This window comes from Anarhichas minor, unplaced genomic scaffold (genome assembly GCF_050575085.1).
Source record: "Anarhichas minor isolate MPS153535 unplaced genomic scaffold, ASM5057508v1 ptg000064l, whole genome shotgun sequence".
NCBI classification, from domain to species: Eukaryota; Metazoa; Chordata; class Actinopteri; order Perciformes; family Anarhichadidae; genus Anarhichas; species Anarhichas minor.
Window position 1 is genome coordinate 519,034 of NW_027466510.1, and position 18,568 is coordinate 537,601.

Consider the following 18,568-nt stretch of genomic DNA (forward strand, 5'->3'; position numbering starts at 1 on the left):
CCCTAAACCATTCGGTGCTTTATAAACCAACAGCAGGATTTTAAAGTCAAGTCTTTGTTGGACAGGAAGCCAGTGCAAAGACCTCAGAACTGGAGTGATGTGATCCACCCTCCTGGTCTTAGTGAGGACTCGAGCTGCAGCGTTCTGAATCAGCTGCAGCTTTCTGACTGACTTTTTACAGAGACCTGTAAACACACCGTTACAGTAGTCCAGTCTGCTGAAGATAAATGCATGGACAAGTTTTTACAAGTCCTGTTGAGACATAAGTCCTCTAATCCTTGATATATTCTTCAGGTGATAGTAGGCTGATTATGTAATTGTCTTGATGAGGCTGTTCAGGTTGTGGTCTGAATCCATAACTACACCTAGATTTCTGGCTTGTTTGTGGTTTTTAACATCAGTGATTGAAGCTAAGCACTGATTTTCAATCGTTCGTCCTTGGTACCAAAAACAATTACTTCTGTTTTATCTTTGTTTAATTGAAGAACATTCTGGCACATTCAGTTGTTGATTAGTTCAATGCAGTTACCCAGCCCTTTTATGGGATTATAGTCCCCTGGTGACATAGTTATGTAGATTTGTGTGTCGTCTGCATAATTATGATAACACACTTTGTTGTTTTCCATAATCTGAGCTAGTGGAAGCATGTAGATGTTGAACAGAAGAGGCCCCAGTATTGAACCTTGGGGAACACCACATGTCCTTTTAGTCAGCTCTGATGTGTAATTAGCTACAGACACAAAGTATTCTCGGTCCTTCAAGTAGGATTCAAACCAGTTGAGTGCTGTGCCAGAGAGTCCCACCCAGATGTTTAGTCTTTCTAGTAGTATGTCATGGTCGACCGTGTCGAATGCAGCACTGAGATCCAGTAATACTAAGACTGAACTTCTGCCATTGTCTGTGTTTAAGTGGATGTCGTTGAAAACCTTAACAAAAGCAGTTTCAGTGCTGTGGTGCTGTCGGAAGCCTGACTGGAAGTCATCAAAGCAGTTATTTACGGCCAAGAAGTTGTTCAGCTGTTGGAAAACCACTTTTTCAATTATTTTACTTAACAATGGGAGGTTTGATATTGGCCTATCATTGTTCATTGTTGCGGAGTCTAAACTAGCCTTCTTTAGGAGTGGTTTAATAACTGCAGTTTTTAGGGCTTGTGGGAAGACACCTGAGAGAAGGGATGTGTTCACAATGTGTAAAAGATCAGTGGTCACGCAGTTTGAAATATTTTTGAAAAAGTGTGTTGGTAGAATATCCAAGCAGCAGGAGGATGACTTCAGATGTTGTATCATGTCTTCTAGGCTTCTACGGTCGATTGAATGAAATTGTGTCATGATATCTGAATGGTTGTTATCCAGAGATGATGACAACACATGTCCTGTGGTTGGTGTGGAGGCACTGACTGCTTGATTGCATGCCCAGGTGGATTGGAGCTCAGCAGCTACCGACACTGGAGGGTTTGTTAGCCTGTCGACGGTAGCCAGTAAGGCGCGTGTATTGTTATTGTTTTTGGTTATGATGTCAGAGAAGAAGGACTGCCTTGCATTTCTAAGTTCCAAATTATAATTGCGAAGTCTCTCTTTATAGATGTCACAGTGAACCTGGAGATTAGTTTTTCGCCGCCTGCGCTCAGCTTTCCGACTCTCGTTTCTCTATTCTGACCAGTGAAGCATTTCTCCAAGGAGATCTTTGCTTACCCGAGACAACCTTCACTTTAGTGGGTGCAATGGCATCAATAATATTTTTAACTTTAGAATTGAAGCCATCTACAAGCTCATTGACTGAGATGCAACAGAGGGCTGGTGTGGAGGAGAACTTCTGAATAAATAGTTCACTGGTGTTTTCAGAGATGTAACGCTTCGTCACAACCTCGGTTTAGACATTTGTGTGCAAGGAGACTGCACTCTCAAAGAAAACACAGAAATGATCAGAGAGTGCAACATCAGTCACAGCGACCTTGGATATGTTTACACCTTTGGTGATGATTAGGTCCAGAGTGTGCCCCCTGTTGTGGGCGGGTCCTGTCACATGCTGAGTCAGATCATAGTTATCAAGGACACCACATAGTTCTATAGACCCTCTGTCCTGGGGATTATCAACATGGATATTAAAATCACCAACAATAACAACACAGGCAAAATCAATACAGATTATAGACAGTTCAGTAAACTCATCACAGAAGGTTGCACAGTATTTAGGCGGTCTGTAAATGTTTAGGAATAAAGCTTGAGTGGAATTCAGAGCCACATATTCAAAATAACTAAAATGACCAAAGGACATCTGCTTGCATTGAAGAGAATCATTAAATAAAATAGCAACTCCACCTCCTTTCTTATGCGCTCTTGTTTCACTCATGAAACTGAAGTTATGAGGTGGTGATTCAATAAGAACAGCTGCACTGTTATCTTGATTTAACCATGTTTCACTTAAAAACAAAATGTCCAGTTTGTGCCGAACAATAAAATCATTGATTCAAAAATGTTTTTCCTGACAGAGACCTGACTTTTAATAAAGCTGAGTAACTAAGTAAAAAGCTAACTGACCAGCTCTTTCATGTGGTCAGTGAACTCCAGGTGGGGGGAGGATGGGGAGAGTGTGAGAGAGGAAAGGGACCTGGATGGAGTCTGGGGGGTGGAAGTAGGTGCTGGGGAGGGAGGTAAAGACTCCTCGTCTCGGAAGGGTGGGGAAAGAGGGAGATCAGAGGCGGTCCCTGATGATGAGGTTGGAGACTCCTCCTTTTGGCTGTCGCTAGGCGGGGGCATCCTTCCCGTAAGGTCTCCATGGCGATGCTGTGTGGTTATCTCTTCTTCAGACTCCTCTTGTCTCTTGTCCTTGGCAGCGGGAACAGACGGATGACGCAGGAAGAAAAATAGGTTCGAGGTAAACAAACTCCATGTGCCTTACTACATCTACATGTACTACATCTCAGAGGTAACTATTGTACTTTTTACTGTACTACAGGTACTTTAAAGTACTGGTAGTGGATTGTTTCATCAGTGTGGTATTAGTATGTTTTCTGCAATGAAGAATCTGAATCATTTTTCATCCACTAATTACTTGTCAGTGATTTTAAGTTTGGCAAACCGTTAATATACAAACAGTGTTTCCTAACCTTGGCTCATATTATATATAACTACATTTTATCTGTTGACTTCTGTAAACACGACAGTATGATTAAATATGATCACATCATGTGTTAATGAATTAAGATGAGAAGAGGTTTGACAATCAAACACACATTGTATGTAATAGAATGAATGAGTGAAAACCACTCTGACACAGCGTCTGCCAATCCAAAGACCAGGATTGTGACCAATGAGATGAAGAGATGGTGACGGGGGTCCGCCCACTTTAGTGTTAAAAAGAAGAACTACTCACGAGCGAGCAGAAGAGCAGTGATAGAAGCCGTCCACTAGGGGGTGGTCTTCTCCGCTCAGGCTGTAGTTTTGCTCGCGCGAGCAGAGATATTCTGCACGGATGAGTGATGTGAGAGCGTTTGATTTGCGCCCGCGGGTCCTTTACACACACACTGGATCTTATTTGCGCTCTCAGATTTTGACATTGATTTGCCTTCATAGGCTGCTTGTGATTAATGATTTAACCAGAGGTAGCGAGAGAGAGAGTAGTTTCCTGCTTGTGATTAATGATACATGAATAAATACATGGTGAAATGCCTGTACCTTCGTGTAAATGTTTACGTTACGCTGTTAACAGGTTACACTGCGCGACGGCCAAGATCTCAAGTCAAGTCTGCACCCCGTTTTAAAAAGAGTTGTAGTGGAAAGCAGCTCATTGCCACTGACACTGATACAACGTGATGGCTCACACATCTGCACTCATTTAGTTCTGCTTTGGACAGGTTGCACGTTATTGTTGTTTTGAAACGATATGCAGTGTAAAACTCAGTAAAACTCTTTATTGACAAATATTTGAACTTGTTTTGTTTAGTTTTTCACAGGTTGCACTTTATTGTTATTATCAGGTGAACTGCAGCCACAATAAGCTATTTATTGTCAAAATTGTTCTAACAAAGTGATTGAACATTGTATTTGTTTTTGTCTGATGGAGCGATCTGGTTTACCTTAAAGTGATTGCAATTTTCTTTATTCTATTATTTGAGAAAGCACAGATGGAGGAGTCACAAAATGTTGTTATTTCAATAAAAGTTCAACATGCACCATTTTGTTACAATGTTGTTGTGGTGGTGGGGCATGAACACTTGTCTTCCTCCAAAGTGGGGCGTATATATATATGTATATGTATATGTATGTATGTATATATATATATGTATATGTATGTATGTATATGTATGTATATGTATATATTAGTGCTGGGCAAGTTAACGCGTTAATTTCGCGTTAACGCATTCATTAATTAACGCCGACAATTATTTTATCGCGAGTTAACGCATTTTTTAATTTATTATGATTTTTTTTTTTTTTTTTTAATTGAAAGACAAGAGACAATACATAACATAACAACAAGAGGATGACAAGAACAGTGGGATAAAAGCCAGCAAACATCCTATAGTCAGTAATGTTAGTGCACCTATATGCTGACATTCACAGTAAACGCATTTAAACGGCACAGATCGGGAGCGAGCGAAGGACTTTGAAAGTTAGCGGAAAGATTAACGTGAGACAACATCCGGTGTTCAGAATAAGATGCCAACAAAGTATGAATTATATTCACATTAAGTATAAAACATGCTACCTGCATCTGGTGAACCAAATGTTATTGCCCTTTTGTTCATATAGCAGTACTTTTAAAATAAAAGTGCGCAATACACTACTTTTGAATTCATTATTGAACTTTGCCATAACAATGAGATTAATCACGATTAAATATTTTAATCGTTGCCCAGCACTAGTGTATATATATGTATATATATATGTGTATATATATATATATATATATATATATATATATATATATATATATATATATATATATATATATATATATATATATATATATATATATATATATATATATAGAGAGAGAGAGAGAGAGAGAGAGATATCTACACAGTGTCTCCTAGAACAGTGATTTTCAACCAGTGTGTCGTGTGAAAATGTCTAATTTCACTTAATCAGTCAAAAAAACATTATTTAGTTGCTTTAGTTTGCAGTTGTTGAGCGTCTGCGCTGTAATATAGCGGCTGACTCAGTGAATGAATACTCCCCCGTGCCAGTGGGTGGCAGTAGGTAGCGCAGTAATGACCTGAAAAATGTTTGATGTACAAGCTTTTTATTTGTATTTTGTTCCTTTTGTAGTTGCCATGGTGATGTACCACGTTGTCGTGTATCAGGAGCGTTTGTTCCTCTCGGGCGACGCCCACCGAACTGTCGTCCAATTGGTCGGCAGCAGTGGAGTCAGCCAGCGCTTCCCATTGGCTGAGAGATCTGTGAGTCATAACGAACTTCATTAACTGTGAAGTGAACAATAATTAATGGACGACACTGATGATGAAGGAACATTGATTTGTTTATTAGATGATGTGAATGCAGGATCTCTATAATATATAATATATATAACTGATTAACATCTTCTTTAGTTTATTCATTGTTATGTATAGATGTAATTTAACACGCATTCCGAAATTGTTAAAATAAATAAATAAATACATGAAAAAATCAGTTTTTCATCTTTTCGATTTCTTTTTATTACAGTTATAAATGTAAAATTCATATTCTGTGTTCATTGTTATCGTTAAAGTTGAATTAGATTAAGAAACAGATTTCTTATTTAAACTGTAAAATACGATTATAGTGAAAATCATCATAAACTTTTAATCAATAAACTGTTTTTTTTTCAGATTTGTGCCGTTTTGAAGAAAACGTTTTGCTGCTGTATAACCACCGAAGAAAAAGTAAACTTCACATTAATTATATTGATATTAAATCAGTAATACAGGGAATTTTAAATTATATTAAAATTTAAAAAGATCTCAAAAATTCAAAGTAAAAAAGAAAAAAAAGAATCTTGTTTTTTAATGTTGATGTCTTATTTTTCTTAAATTCTTAAAATTATATCAAAAAACTGCATTTGTTCACGTTACGCAACAAATGTATTCTTATTTGTTAGATTAAAGTTTAAAATCTCTGTTGCCAGGCAGAATACACGGTTTACTGTCCGACCAGCCTTGGAGCTCTACTATTGGTCCGTCTGGAAGCCCCGCCCACCACAGCCAGTGTGTGGTATTGTTCTAAGGTCGCCGTGATGACGCCAGAGGGCGGATCCTCGTTGTTCCCCTGCCACCGATTCGTCAGCCACTCAACCTCGCTGGCTCTGAGGGATTCGATTGGTCGGTGATAAACTATTTCAAATCAAGAGTTCGCTGTTGTTGTTTGTTGTTTATTGTTTGTTTCTGTTTTTAAAGTCGCTCTCTGTCGGTTCAATTCATATTTTTTGTGTCGTTTTGTTTTGAAGGAAAGCTTGTTTTCCACGATGTTCTACCGATCGAACTTGATCAAAGGATAAACGAGCTGACGTACCGCCGTGAAACATATCGGTAATCAATCAATATATCGATATTATGAATCACTGAGACCGTGTTATATTAAACAACGAGCAGATAAATGAAATGATCTCAATCTTCGATACGTTTTTATGACTTAAATATAAACTGAGATTTATTGTTTTCGTAGGTGGAGTTGCTATGACGACGGTCTCCCGGAGACAGTAAAGGCCGACAACATCTGCTCACTTCCTGCTGAGGCTCAGTTCTCCGTATCCAAGGTGGCCGGCACCATTCTGACTGTCAGCAAAGCGTAAGTCAAGAATACGACGAAGAGAGAAGACGTTTATTGGCCTCCTGACGTGGATCCGGTCCAGAGTGTAACGGGTTCTCTCGTAGTCCACGATGCGGTCTAGACTTTATCAGAAGTGGACTTAGTCACCCGCTGGTTTGTGGCCTGGAATCTGGCTTTTTGGCCGTCGCCATCTTGTTTATTCGCAACTAGAACAAAGAGGCGGAGCTTAGTACAACCGAACGCTGAACTAAACATTTTTAGGACCAAAATATTACAATTGTGGCAAAATGACGAGAAAAGACGGCGAACTGAAGTTGCAGCCGAGCCGGAAGCGTTTTAATAAGCACACGCCAACATTCAACAAGTTCAACAAATCCAGCGTATTACTTCTTACAGCTCACTCTTATAGTCTACATTCACCCCCTCATGTCACTTTCCACCAATCAAACCAGTGGGTTGAACCACAAACAGAGCAGCCTGGTTCTCCTCATCATGTCACGCTCTCATGTCGTCTGGGTCAAGATAACCTTTTGGCAGAACACACGATTCATTTACGGGAAATGTTTGGACACACATTGGAGTGATATATTACAATTAGTCTGGCGCGCCTTTATCCCTCTCTAGGAGTTCTATGATGATTTTCTGCAACACAGTGAACTTTGATCACGGTCCACTTACTATTTCATTCCCTGAGCTTTCGACCACATCTCACATCAGGCACTGATCAGACTTCTAGTTTCACACAAACAAAGGTCTCCTGGGTGAAAGTCCCTCCAGCCGACCTCCTCCTCCCTGTGTAGACTTTATACTTCGTCACATGACTTCCTCCATTAATCTCGTCATAATTGCTACGACCACTAGGGGTCGCCGTTTAACAACAAGGTCAAATTGTGACCGTATAATGTTGTCAGCATGAGGCTGCCTGGACAGACAGACAGAGGATTTTGAGAGGAGGAGGGTCTGAAAACAATTATATGATATTTATTTATTGAAATAAATTATTAAACTTTAAATAAATAAATATAGGTATTTTATTAAAATGTGGGTAATATTAATATTAATAATGATAGAACTGTGTTCAGACTGGTGGAGTTGGGTCTGGAGAGCTTCCTGAGCTTTCACCAGCATTGGTCCAGTTTTGATCAGATCCATGAGATCGGCAGACACACCAGGACCCCGACCTGCAGTGAGTCCACTATTTATTTAATAACAACAACAATAACATATTCATCATATTTAAATATAACCTGGAAGATGTTTCCTTCACCTAACAGATAAATAAATCAGTTAAAGGTGTCACAGAATGAAAAATATTAATAACAAAATCAGTTTTTTGTTTGTTGGAAAATTAAAGAAGTATTTATATTAAGCACAATAATAACTTTTGAAATACAGTACATATATATATATATATATATATATATATACAGTATATATATATTATAAATGTCTTAATGTCTGAAACAACAGAAATGGTTTAATAAAACTGTGTGTCCCGCCCCCTGACTTCCTGTCTGTCCTGCCTCAGGATTGGTGGAGAGTCACTGGAAGGAGGACTGGTTCTTCGCACATCAGTTCCTGAACGGAGCGAACCCGACTCTGATTCGCCGCTGCACCGAAATCCCGCCCAACATGTCCGTTACCGAGGAGACGGTGGAGGCGTCGCTGGAGGGCGGAGCCAGCCTCAGTCTGGAAATGGAGGTGATTGTGAAAGTTCAGTCTGGTGGTCTGGTGAACTAGTGGGCTGCTGGTCTGGTTATTTGGGGATCTGGTGGACTGGTTTACTGGTGGGCTTATTTTGAGATTGTTTCAGGATGAAACCTCCACATTAAAATGAAAGAAATAGTTAAAATTAATTATTATTAAAATTGTGGATTAAATGTATTATTATTTTTAACATTTAAAATTGACTTTGGCTACACAAGTGAGTTATAAAAGCTACAATATGTTGTATTATTATATATTATATTTAGTGCTGGACAAGTTAACGCGTTATTATCGCGTTAACGCATTAATTAATTTACACCGACAATTATTTTATCGCGCGTTAACGCAGTTTATTATTATTATTTTTGCAGCGAGCCGTGAACAGCTGTTTGTGTGGTGTGTCTTCCGTCTCTTCCTGTTTCCTTCACCTACATTCCCCTGGGTCCTAAGCCCCTCCATGTACAGCTTCTTATCACCCTCTATGTACCAATGTACATTTATAACAAATACCACACATATTACGGTAATCAGCGTTGCATGTGTCTGACCACAATACCAAAAAAAGTAAAAAAGAAATGATTCATTAAAATTATTTGTTTAGATTTTTTAAAGTGTTTTTGTTTGTAATATGTATAATAAGCATCATTTAGTATCACTACTGAGAATTTAACAAACATAAAAACATGACGTAGATATGTTTGCAGTTCTCAAGAAGTATATTTAAATATCATCTCTTACACACATGAAGATAAATTTATGAACACCGGCTGAATATCTATGATCAGAATCATTATAACTGTGTTATAACTGCTACTGTCTAAAGGGAATACTGCTGCTAACAAGAACCTGATGTGTTTAAAGTGTTTACAAACCAAATGTTATTGACCTTTTGTTCATATAGCAGGACTTTAAAATAAAAGTGCGCAATACACTACTTTTGAATTCATTGTTGAACTTTGTCATAACAATGAGATTAATCATTGTAATCGTTGCCCAGCACTAGAATATGATATCTTTGTTCTGCAGAGAGGAAACATGTTCGTGGTGGATTACCGGCTGCTGGACGACCTCCCAGCGAACACCGTCAACAGGAAGCAGAACTACCTGACGGCTCCACTCGTCCTGCTGCACCTGAACTCTAACGACCAGCTGCTGCCGGTCGCCATCCAGGTAAACCCCACCTGACCTCTGACCTGTGACCTCTGACCTCTGACCTGTGACCACAACAAAACAAAAATATTGTTTCATAAGAAACAGCATCGCATCGTCAGCAAAATAAAGAACTCCAGATTTATAATCTGGATAAAGTTATTGTTTATATTGTATATTATACTTTTATTCATAATGTTTGTATCTGTTTCATTCTGCTGGTTGTATAAATACATGATTTAATTAGTATTTAACTAACATTCATTTAAGATATTTAGTTGTCATTTGTATTGATTTAGTTTATAATAACTGTGTTTTACTGGATATAGTTATCTTGTTTTATTACTATTATTTATTACTATGTGCTGCTGTAACTTTAGGAGAGAGCTTTTAATACCAGTCATTTCATTATTATTTTACTATTATTATTTAAAATGAACTGCAGGATTACAGAAGTTTTTCATAGAATGAAGATCGTTGATATGTTGACTGAAAGTTCAAATCTCTCAGAATTTAGAATGAAATGTACAATTTACACACATTACAACATTTACTTTACAATTTACAAAGTTTGGATTTTAATTATCTTTTTTTTTTCAGAATGTTTGTTTTGTTTACTTCACTTCAGGTTTTATCTTTATATTCAACTTTAATGTCACAAGTGTTTTATTTTAAGAACAAAAGAAAACAAAAACCCGAATGATTTAATTAATAAGGAACTTTAAATTCATATTATGATCTCATCTTATCATCTCTTTTGATAGATTGTGATTAAATGTGTTTTATTATTAAGGACGATTTGTAATAACTTTATTGATCCTCTGACTTTTCATCATCAGCTCAACATCTTAATGTTTCCAACATGTTATGACCAAACACCTGCTAAGCTAAGCTAAGCTAAGGTGGTGAACATGGTAAACATTACATCCGCTAAACGTTAGCATGCTGTTAGCATTTAGCTTTCCCATTCTCACAATTTACCTAATTACATTTTCCCCCTTTTTTTCTTCTTGTCTCCTCGTCTCCTTCCTCATCTCCTTCCTTTCTTGTCTCCTCGTCTCCTTCTTCCTTCTTACTTGTTTCCTTTTGTTCTCTTCTCCTTCCTTTCTTGTTTCTTCATTTGTCTCCTTCCTTTCTCGTGTCCTTGTCTCCTCACTCATCTCCTTCCTTTCTTGTCTCCTCGTCTCCTTCATCTTCCTTCTTACTTGTTTCCTTGTGTTCTCTTCTCCTTCCTTGTCTCCTCTCTCTTCTCCTTCCTTTCTTGTCTCCTCACTCATATCCTTCCTTTCTTGTCTCCTCATGTCCTCTCTCTTCTCCTTCCTTCCTTGTCTCCTCACTCGTCTCCTTCCTTTCTTGTCTCCTTGTCTCCTCTCCTAGCTGAAGCAGTCTCCAGGTGAGAACAACCCGGTCTTCGTCCCTCAGGATCTGGAAGCTGATTGGCTGACAGCCAAAACCTTTGTGCGCTCGGCAGACTTCTCTGATCACGAGCTGCGTTCTCACTTCCTGAACACACATATTATGTCAGAGCTCTTCGCCGTGGCAACACTTCGCAACTTTCCCATGGTGCACCCTGTCTACAAGGTAGTTATCAAAGTGTGTTTTGCATTCAGGAATATTTGAAGTATTTGCTCTCAGTAATTTTACTGATATTTTGTGTGTTTTGGTCTCTGATGGACAAATTGAAATCTGGGTTTCTTGGTTTTTAGCGACCAGGAGACAACCTCCTGTTCTTTAAAGTTCTCCAAAGCTTCATGTGTTAAAGCTGCATCCTCTCTAGTGTCCACCAGGGGGCGACTCCTCTGGTTGTATAGAAGTCTATGAGAACATGACTCTACTTCTCTCTTGATTTATTACCTCAGTAAACATTGTAAACATGAGTTTATGGTCTCAATCTCTAGTTTCAAGTCTTCTTCAATACTCCGGGTTTGACCTGCTGGTAAATGACGGCTCCATTTACGGCAGACAGGAAGTGCTTCAACCAAAACAGGAAGAGGATTTCGCTTTTGTTTCCCCAGCTAGCTTTCAGGAGCTAACCCCAGTTACAAAGAGTATCAATGTCAGTTCTTACTAAACAAGTAACTGTGGAATCAAAATGCAGTGTGTCCAGTGTTGTTGGTAGTTGCTCACTGAACCACAGAAGAAGACGTCATTGGGAACTGTTTGGAAAAGTGTCAAAGAAATCTGGAGCAGGTGATTGGATGAACCGTCTGTCAATCAAACGCTCACCCGGAGAAAACAGTTCTTATGTTTCCACTTTAAGAAAAGTTTATTTTCACCATTTCAGAGGAGAAAAGTTACATTAATCTGAACAAACACCGACTGGCTCTTAAATATACAGAACCTCATTGATGCTACATCCACACTACTCCGTTTCTACTTGGATGCAGATTTGTCAAATAGAAACGATCTCCGTCCACACCGGAGTTTCAGCATCATTCTCGAGTTGATCTGCGTCCACACGGCAGCCTTCGAAGGCGGACAGCAGTGACCATTAACGTACACTGGGCATGCGCGTGACGGTGTAAACAGGAAGTGGATTGGTTGCTTAGTTAAAAAAAACACGACAGAGTAATAAAGTAGTCTTTAATAATGAAAGGTTGTATTTGATACTTAAGATCTTCCTCTAAAATCTCCCTCTATAAACTCAAACAGACAGTTCGTGGAAAGTTTTAGAAGTTTTATTTTTCAGACGTAGTTACAGAGCTGCGGGTCTCTCTCTCTCTCTCTCTCTGTCTCTGTCTCTGTCTCTCACATCACATTTACTTTAAAATCAACACTTACACGTAAACGTTTACTAGATTATGGTCCATAAATGTGGTCAACACTCGTCTCTCACTCTATTCTGCTCTTTCTTAGCCATCATGCAACATGTCCGACTAGCTAGCTTCCAAGCTAATTTTAACATTACCGCCAATGGAGAAATGCTAACCGCGATTAGCATTTAATACAACACAAATGCTATACTAAAAGAGCGAATAGAATATATCTTCGTACATCTTTTCATGCTTCATACAGACATACTTACAGACTAAGGTCTCTCAAGGCTACCAAACGGAAGAAGTAAAACGTTAGTGCAGCGTGTCTTCTCATTAGAATCTAAAAACAACGAGGCACTAACTACGGCAAGAGAGGAGGGATAAATACGAGCATGAAAATGTCATTTTTTCTAAACACATCAGTTTCCGACCGTCCACACTCAAACGCAACCCCGGAGTTTTCAAACACCTCCAACCTCGGCGGAGTTTTCAGACTCCTCCGTTTAGGGTGCTCCAAACCTCTGGCGTAGTGTGGCCGCTCAGTGTAAACGTGGCAAAACATATGTGTTTCCAAACATAAACAGAGTAGTGTGGACATGGCCTGAGACTCTATGTTACTGTTCCTTTAAGGTTCCTCTGGGCGGCTCCCCGGAGCAGCACTTCACAGAGAGCGTTCCCGTGGAGACGGCAGACCGTTTCCGTGACGACCTGAAACGTCTGAGCTGTGACATCAGAGAGAGGAACGTCAGCATGGTGATGCCGTACGTCTACCTGGACCCCGCCACCGTGGAGGACAGCGTGACGCGCTAACGCTAGCTCCGTCTGCAGCATCACAATGAGTTAGCTTAGCAACCGTAGCTTCACGGCATTATTGGTTTTTGATTTGAATGAATTTAGAAAATCTAATCTCTACAAAAAGCCTTTTTGTGACGTGTTAGCGAACATGCTCACAGTTTAATTTAATTTAAATAACTTAAATGATTCACTTGTGTTGTAACTGTTGATTTATTTAGTTTCTCTTTTGGGGATTTTCTGCTTTGAATTAACTTTGTGAATTTAAACGTTTTTCTCTTTTTGTTTCAGCCAGTTGTGGAAAAAGTATTTCGATCCTTTACTTCATTTTAGACAAACAAATACAGAAGTTTCATCGCAAAATGTACTTAAATGTAGTATTTTCATATTCATCTTTTTGTATACAGACTTCTTTACAGTCTCTGGCAGACTGAATGTGTTTACCGTAAGTGTCAGTATATAGGAGCACTACAGCTTTAGCATCAGCTGATGAGACCACAGTCATCTAAATGAATACTGGCATTGAACTCTGTTCAACTTTACAAGTAATGTAAGGAAACAACCTTCTAGTCATCTCGGGATAACTAAATAATGAACTTGATCTCGAGATAACGGCATTAAAATAAGAATTACTAGGATGGCAGTTCTTGGCTTACATAGAGACCAGAACCAGAACTAGTCTGATCCTTGACTTTATTAAAGTAGCTGTTAGGTTTTTAAGAACAAAGGATGAAGGAGCCTGCAGGCCGCAGGTACTCTTCTGCTGCGAGCTTCTTACTGCGCACGTGCATCAGAAGAATGAGCTGGACCCGGTCCAAAATTAAAACAATATTTAATGTACTACACAAAGTTCACTTACAAACTGAATTAACTATCAATAGTAATGTTCTCGAGAGCAGAGACCACATACACGCATCTCCTCACAGTCCGGCGCGGCCAGTTAGCTGAAAATGAGAGCTGCAGTAATCTGAGGTAAACTCCCTAAAACATTGTCTTTTGTATCCCCTGAGAGTCAGAAAGTGTCCGATACTGTCATAAAACGTGTAAATGACCCTCCGTGGCGATTAGTGATTGGCTTCATTTGAATTCTGCCCCCTCCCATTATCGATCCCTTAGCAAAACATCTTGAACTCCTCCTCTCTGTCCAGCTGGTCAGCTTGGCATTTGACCGTCCCACTGGCCCCATCCTCCATCGATGAGGTCGCCTCCATTTGCTGCTGCATGTCTGACACCTCACTCAGAATCCTTATCTGACCCTCAAGACTATTCTTAGTGTTTTAATACCTACAGTGACTATACTTCTATGATGTAATACATTCAATGAGTTAATATACTGTAACATATAATATCCTCTATAAGTAAGAATATTGTAAACCTATAATACATTCCATATGGAAACATATTGTGACTAACATATTTATTATTGTAACACTTCTACTCACCACTAGGGGTGTTATTAAATCCTACTAATAATGCATTTAATACTTAAATTCTCCACATAGCAATACTACAATATTAAATACTAAGTAAAATGCTGCATTGAAAATACCACATAAGTTTGGTTAAAGCAGTGGAAACGTATTCAGATCCGTGACTTGAGTCAAAGCACTAACACCTCACTGTGAAGGTGTTTAGAGCTACATTACAGATGTAGATGAAGATCTGCTCACACTCGTCTCCCCGACAGACTCAAGTCATTTCAACATTTATTCATTGTGAGAATGCAATGATCACCGATAGCTCATCTATCAGCTGATACAAACAGAATGACTCTTCATGGTTTGAGAGTTCAGTAGGAAACGTGTTGAATCGCAGCAGAGTTCTTAGACGGAGAGTTCAGTTTGTTCCTCAGCAAACATCTGTCCTCTCAGCGTCTCTTCATGTCCTCACGTCACTACAGAGACTCTTGTACTTCTGCTTCCATCTAGCGGCCACAACCTGGATTCTAACACAATATCACGTTTCCTTTATGACGCTCATTTAGATGTGAGTTATAATGTTTAAATCTGTATCTGCATCGAGTCTCTAGCTGCTAAAGAAACGTTTTACTGTAACGATCAACGTGTTTGTTGAATAAAGTTTGGTTGAAAGAAGAACAACTGAAGACTCTTGAAGATACTTTAATGAAGCAGAGATTTCATGATTCACAGAAGACAAACATGATTTCATGTGGAGATGACTCGTTATCTCAGAAGTTTAAATCATAAAGTAACATTTCACTTGACTCATAAAACTCACATCAAATCAAACATTACATTACATTACAGTCATTTAGCAGACGCTTTTATCCAAAGCGACTTACAATTCAGATTCTATCACATTTCTACACTGTAGGCTCAACTACAGGAGCAATTTTGGGGTTAAGTGTCTTGCTCAAGGACAAACAAAGACACTGATGGAAAATACACATGAAACACATTAACAACAATAAACAATAATGAACGTTTCTGCAGATTGTTGATGTCGGCACTATTTGATCAAACACACTTTAAACTAATCAACAACACTACTCACACCTGGTGACTACAAGACATGATGTTTACAGAATCATTCAGAAATACAGATGATATAGTTTAATATCTGAGTTTTTATGAACTAATGGTTAATGACTGCACATAAAGAAGAATGTGCACAAACACAGCAGATCACATTGATATTTATAGTAAAGTAACACACAGATCTTTCTGACCTCCAGTAGTTTAACTTCTCATTCCTGCAGTGATGTGCAGGTGAATCCAGATCACCTGACATGCGTTGTATACATCGTGCTCTCATGACCACGCCCCTTTTAGGGGGAAAATGGCAGAAACAGAAATATGAAACAAGTCTTTAAACTTCTACTTTAAACAAACCGTATATATTCATAACGCTATGAAGAAGAGCTGCTGTGGAGTTCATTGCACCAACGATTAATCCCAGAACATTGATTTGTAATAAACATACTGTCGGTGAGTAATCACTGAATGATGTTGTGACCGTTACTACTGATAGCTTAGCTTAGCTAGCTTGAGTTGGAGGCTGCTGCAGTACAGTCATACAGCACCGCAGCATCCAACTGTTGGTTATTCACAGACAACACTTCTCTTAACCACACCTGCTGATTCAATCAAACATGTACAGAAGTCTTGATGAGATATGTAGTCACTGTGTTGGACGGGGAAGACTGAGGCTGTGACGGAGATCAACCTTAATTTATTAAAGTATCACGAACGCTCAGGTTCAGCCAGAGTCACACAATAATGATCAGACGTGTGAATAAAACAAATGTTTGTTTAACGAGAGATAAATGCAAATTAACTTCAAACTTACAAACACACGGTCAATTTCATTGGTATCTAAAGGATCATCTAAAGTACCAGGATGTGCCGGACTGATGCATCGTCAGTCTAGACATCAGTGCCCCTCTCGCCAGTTTTCTCTCCTTTGATTAATTGAGTTAATGTACGATACACGTACTTAACCCCTTCCAGAAATCCTTTATCTTTTTGACTTGTTGCCATCTCTTTCAGCTTCTGGACCTTCTTGGCGTCCTTTTTCTTCTCCATCTCTTCAATCAGGAAGTCCAGATGGACGTAAGTCGACATTGAAACAGCCTTTAAGGCGATCAGCTCCAGTTTGATGACGTGCTCGTAGGCCTCATCCAGCCAGTGTGTTTTGTTTGCTTCAAGGTCTTCCATCTCTTTTTGAAGACTTTCCAAAAGGCTCATCTTCTTCTCATTCTCTCCTTTATTCTTTTCATATTTGTCTTTCACATGTTGAAGAGTTTTATTAACTTTCCTTGTCTTGTTCACAAACCTCCAGTTTTCTTTAACGTGGTCTGCTGCAGGGCACTTGTTGGTACACACAGTGCAGCGGCCATGTTTCATGACCTCACACCGTGAGGGATTGTGGGCGATTGTGCATCCAGGAAAGTGACAGTTCTCCTCACAGACTGTGCAGCAGACAGCTCCTTCAAAACACAGGTTCCATAACCAATTTCCACCTCCTATAGGTTCTATATCTTTGTAGGGCTCATCAACTTCTACAGTGAACTCTTCATTCGTCTTCATCTCTTGTTCATGTTTCTTCAGACCTTCTTGAGTCTGCTGGATTTCATTCCGTTTCAGTTCAATGTATTCAATTCTCTCTTTCAGGTTTTGGACGCAGGCTGTCAGTCTAATCTGTTCATTCAGAACATTCACGGTTATCTCCAGCTTTTGAGGTGCAGTTTTTTCCAGAAAGTCTGTGAACTGCTTCATTCCTCTCGTAGCTGTTTTATCTGCATGTTGAAAGTTTTCTATGTCGTCTGTCCTGTCTTCGTTTTGGCAATTATCAAACAGGAAGTAAACAGGCTTCTTTTCATTTCTGGCACACTTGATGTTTGCATCCTCGAGAGCTTTCAGAGCATTTTTAGGTGTCCTTCCAGGTGAGTGTGTCATGAGGGCGACAATGTTGTTCTCGAGGTCTTTTCCAAACAGAGACACCACTGAATTAAAGATGTACGACAGTCGCTCATTCAGTCGATTCACTGTTGCATTCAGCACCAGACCCACCACATCGATCTCATGAACTCCATCCGCTGAGCGGAACAAATCTAATAGTCTTTGACTGACTATTACGTCATGTTCAATCCCGTCAGTGTTTCCGTATCCTGGAGTATCGATGATGGTCAGAGAGTAGGGCAGAGTTTTATCTTCAAAACCAAAGATTTCGTACACGATCACATCTGACGTCTGACTCTGTGTTTGCTCTTTCTTCTCTTCCTCTGTGATCTGAAACCAGACATCATCCTCCCACTCCACTCCCATGGCGAAGTTGACCAGAGCGTTGATCAGAGTAGATTTTCCGGCTCCTGTTTCACCAACAAGCAGAATGGTTTTGTTTATCTTGTTTGGATTCTTCTCACCAAGAGTCATTCTTTTCAGAGTTCCAATTTTCTTTTTCTTTGGTCTCAGCTGGTAGACATTAGGAGATCCTTCATGGATCAGTTTTTTGTCGGTGATGTAGTCATATTTAGATGAAGTGTTCTCGTTGTTGTTCCTGTACAAAAATGAAGACATTAGTTCAAAAGCTACTAACATAAATACAATGGAATAAATTCACTCTACTTTCTGTGGTCTTTTTAAAACATGAATCTACTGTATAAACACAAACTATATATCTACAAGCTGACCAGTTACACCATCTGATGTTAGGTCATCATTCAAATTGATCAGTGCCAAAGGAAATGATTAGCTCACAAAAAATCGAATTTGATTTGGTTTCCCCCTACATAGACCTACTATCTTAAGCTCTTCCACCACAGGTGATCACTCCATAACTTCTACCTGTGTCCTTCTAACATTTGATAAAAAAATGTATAAATCTTACGAATTAACAAGATTTTAGTTGACAAGAAAAATGTTTTTGTGAAGCTGTTTTTATAATCAATTCAAC

At 39.1% G+C, this 18,568-nt stretch overlaps 1 protein-coding gene across 1 annotated transcript; it reads right to left on the reverse strand.

Annotated features, from left to right (window-relative positions):
- Positions 1-16,539: 16,539 nt before the first annotated feature.
- LOC142933939 (uncharacterized) lies at positions 16,540-18,192 on the reverse strand. Its single transcript, XM_076078258.1, has one exon. The coding sequence runs from the start codon at positions 18,190-18,192 to the stop codon at positions 16,540-16,542; it is 1,653 nt and encodes a 550-aa protein (XP_075934373.1).
- Positions 18,193-18,568: the final 376 nt, after the last annotated feature.

What these genes read in the sequence shown, in the direction of transcription:
- LOC142933939 (XM_076078258.1), bottom strand. Translation starts at nt 18,192, where the DNA reads ATGTCTTCATTTTTGTACAGGAACAACAACGAGAACACTTCATCTAAA.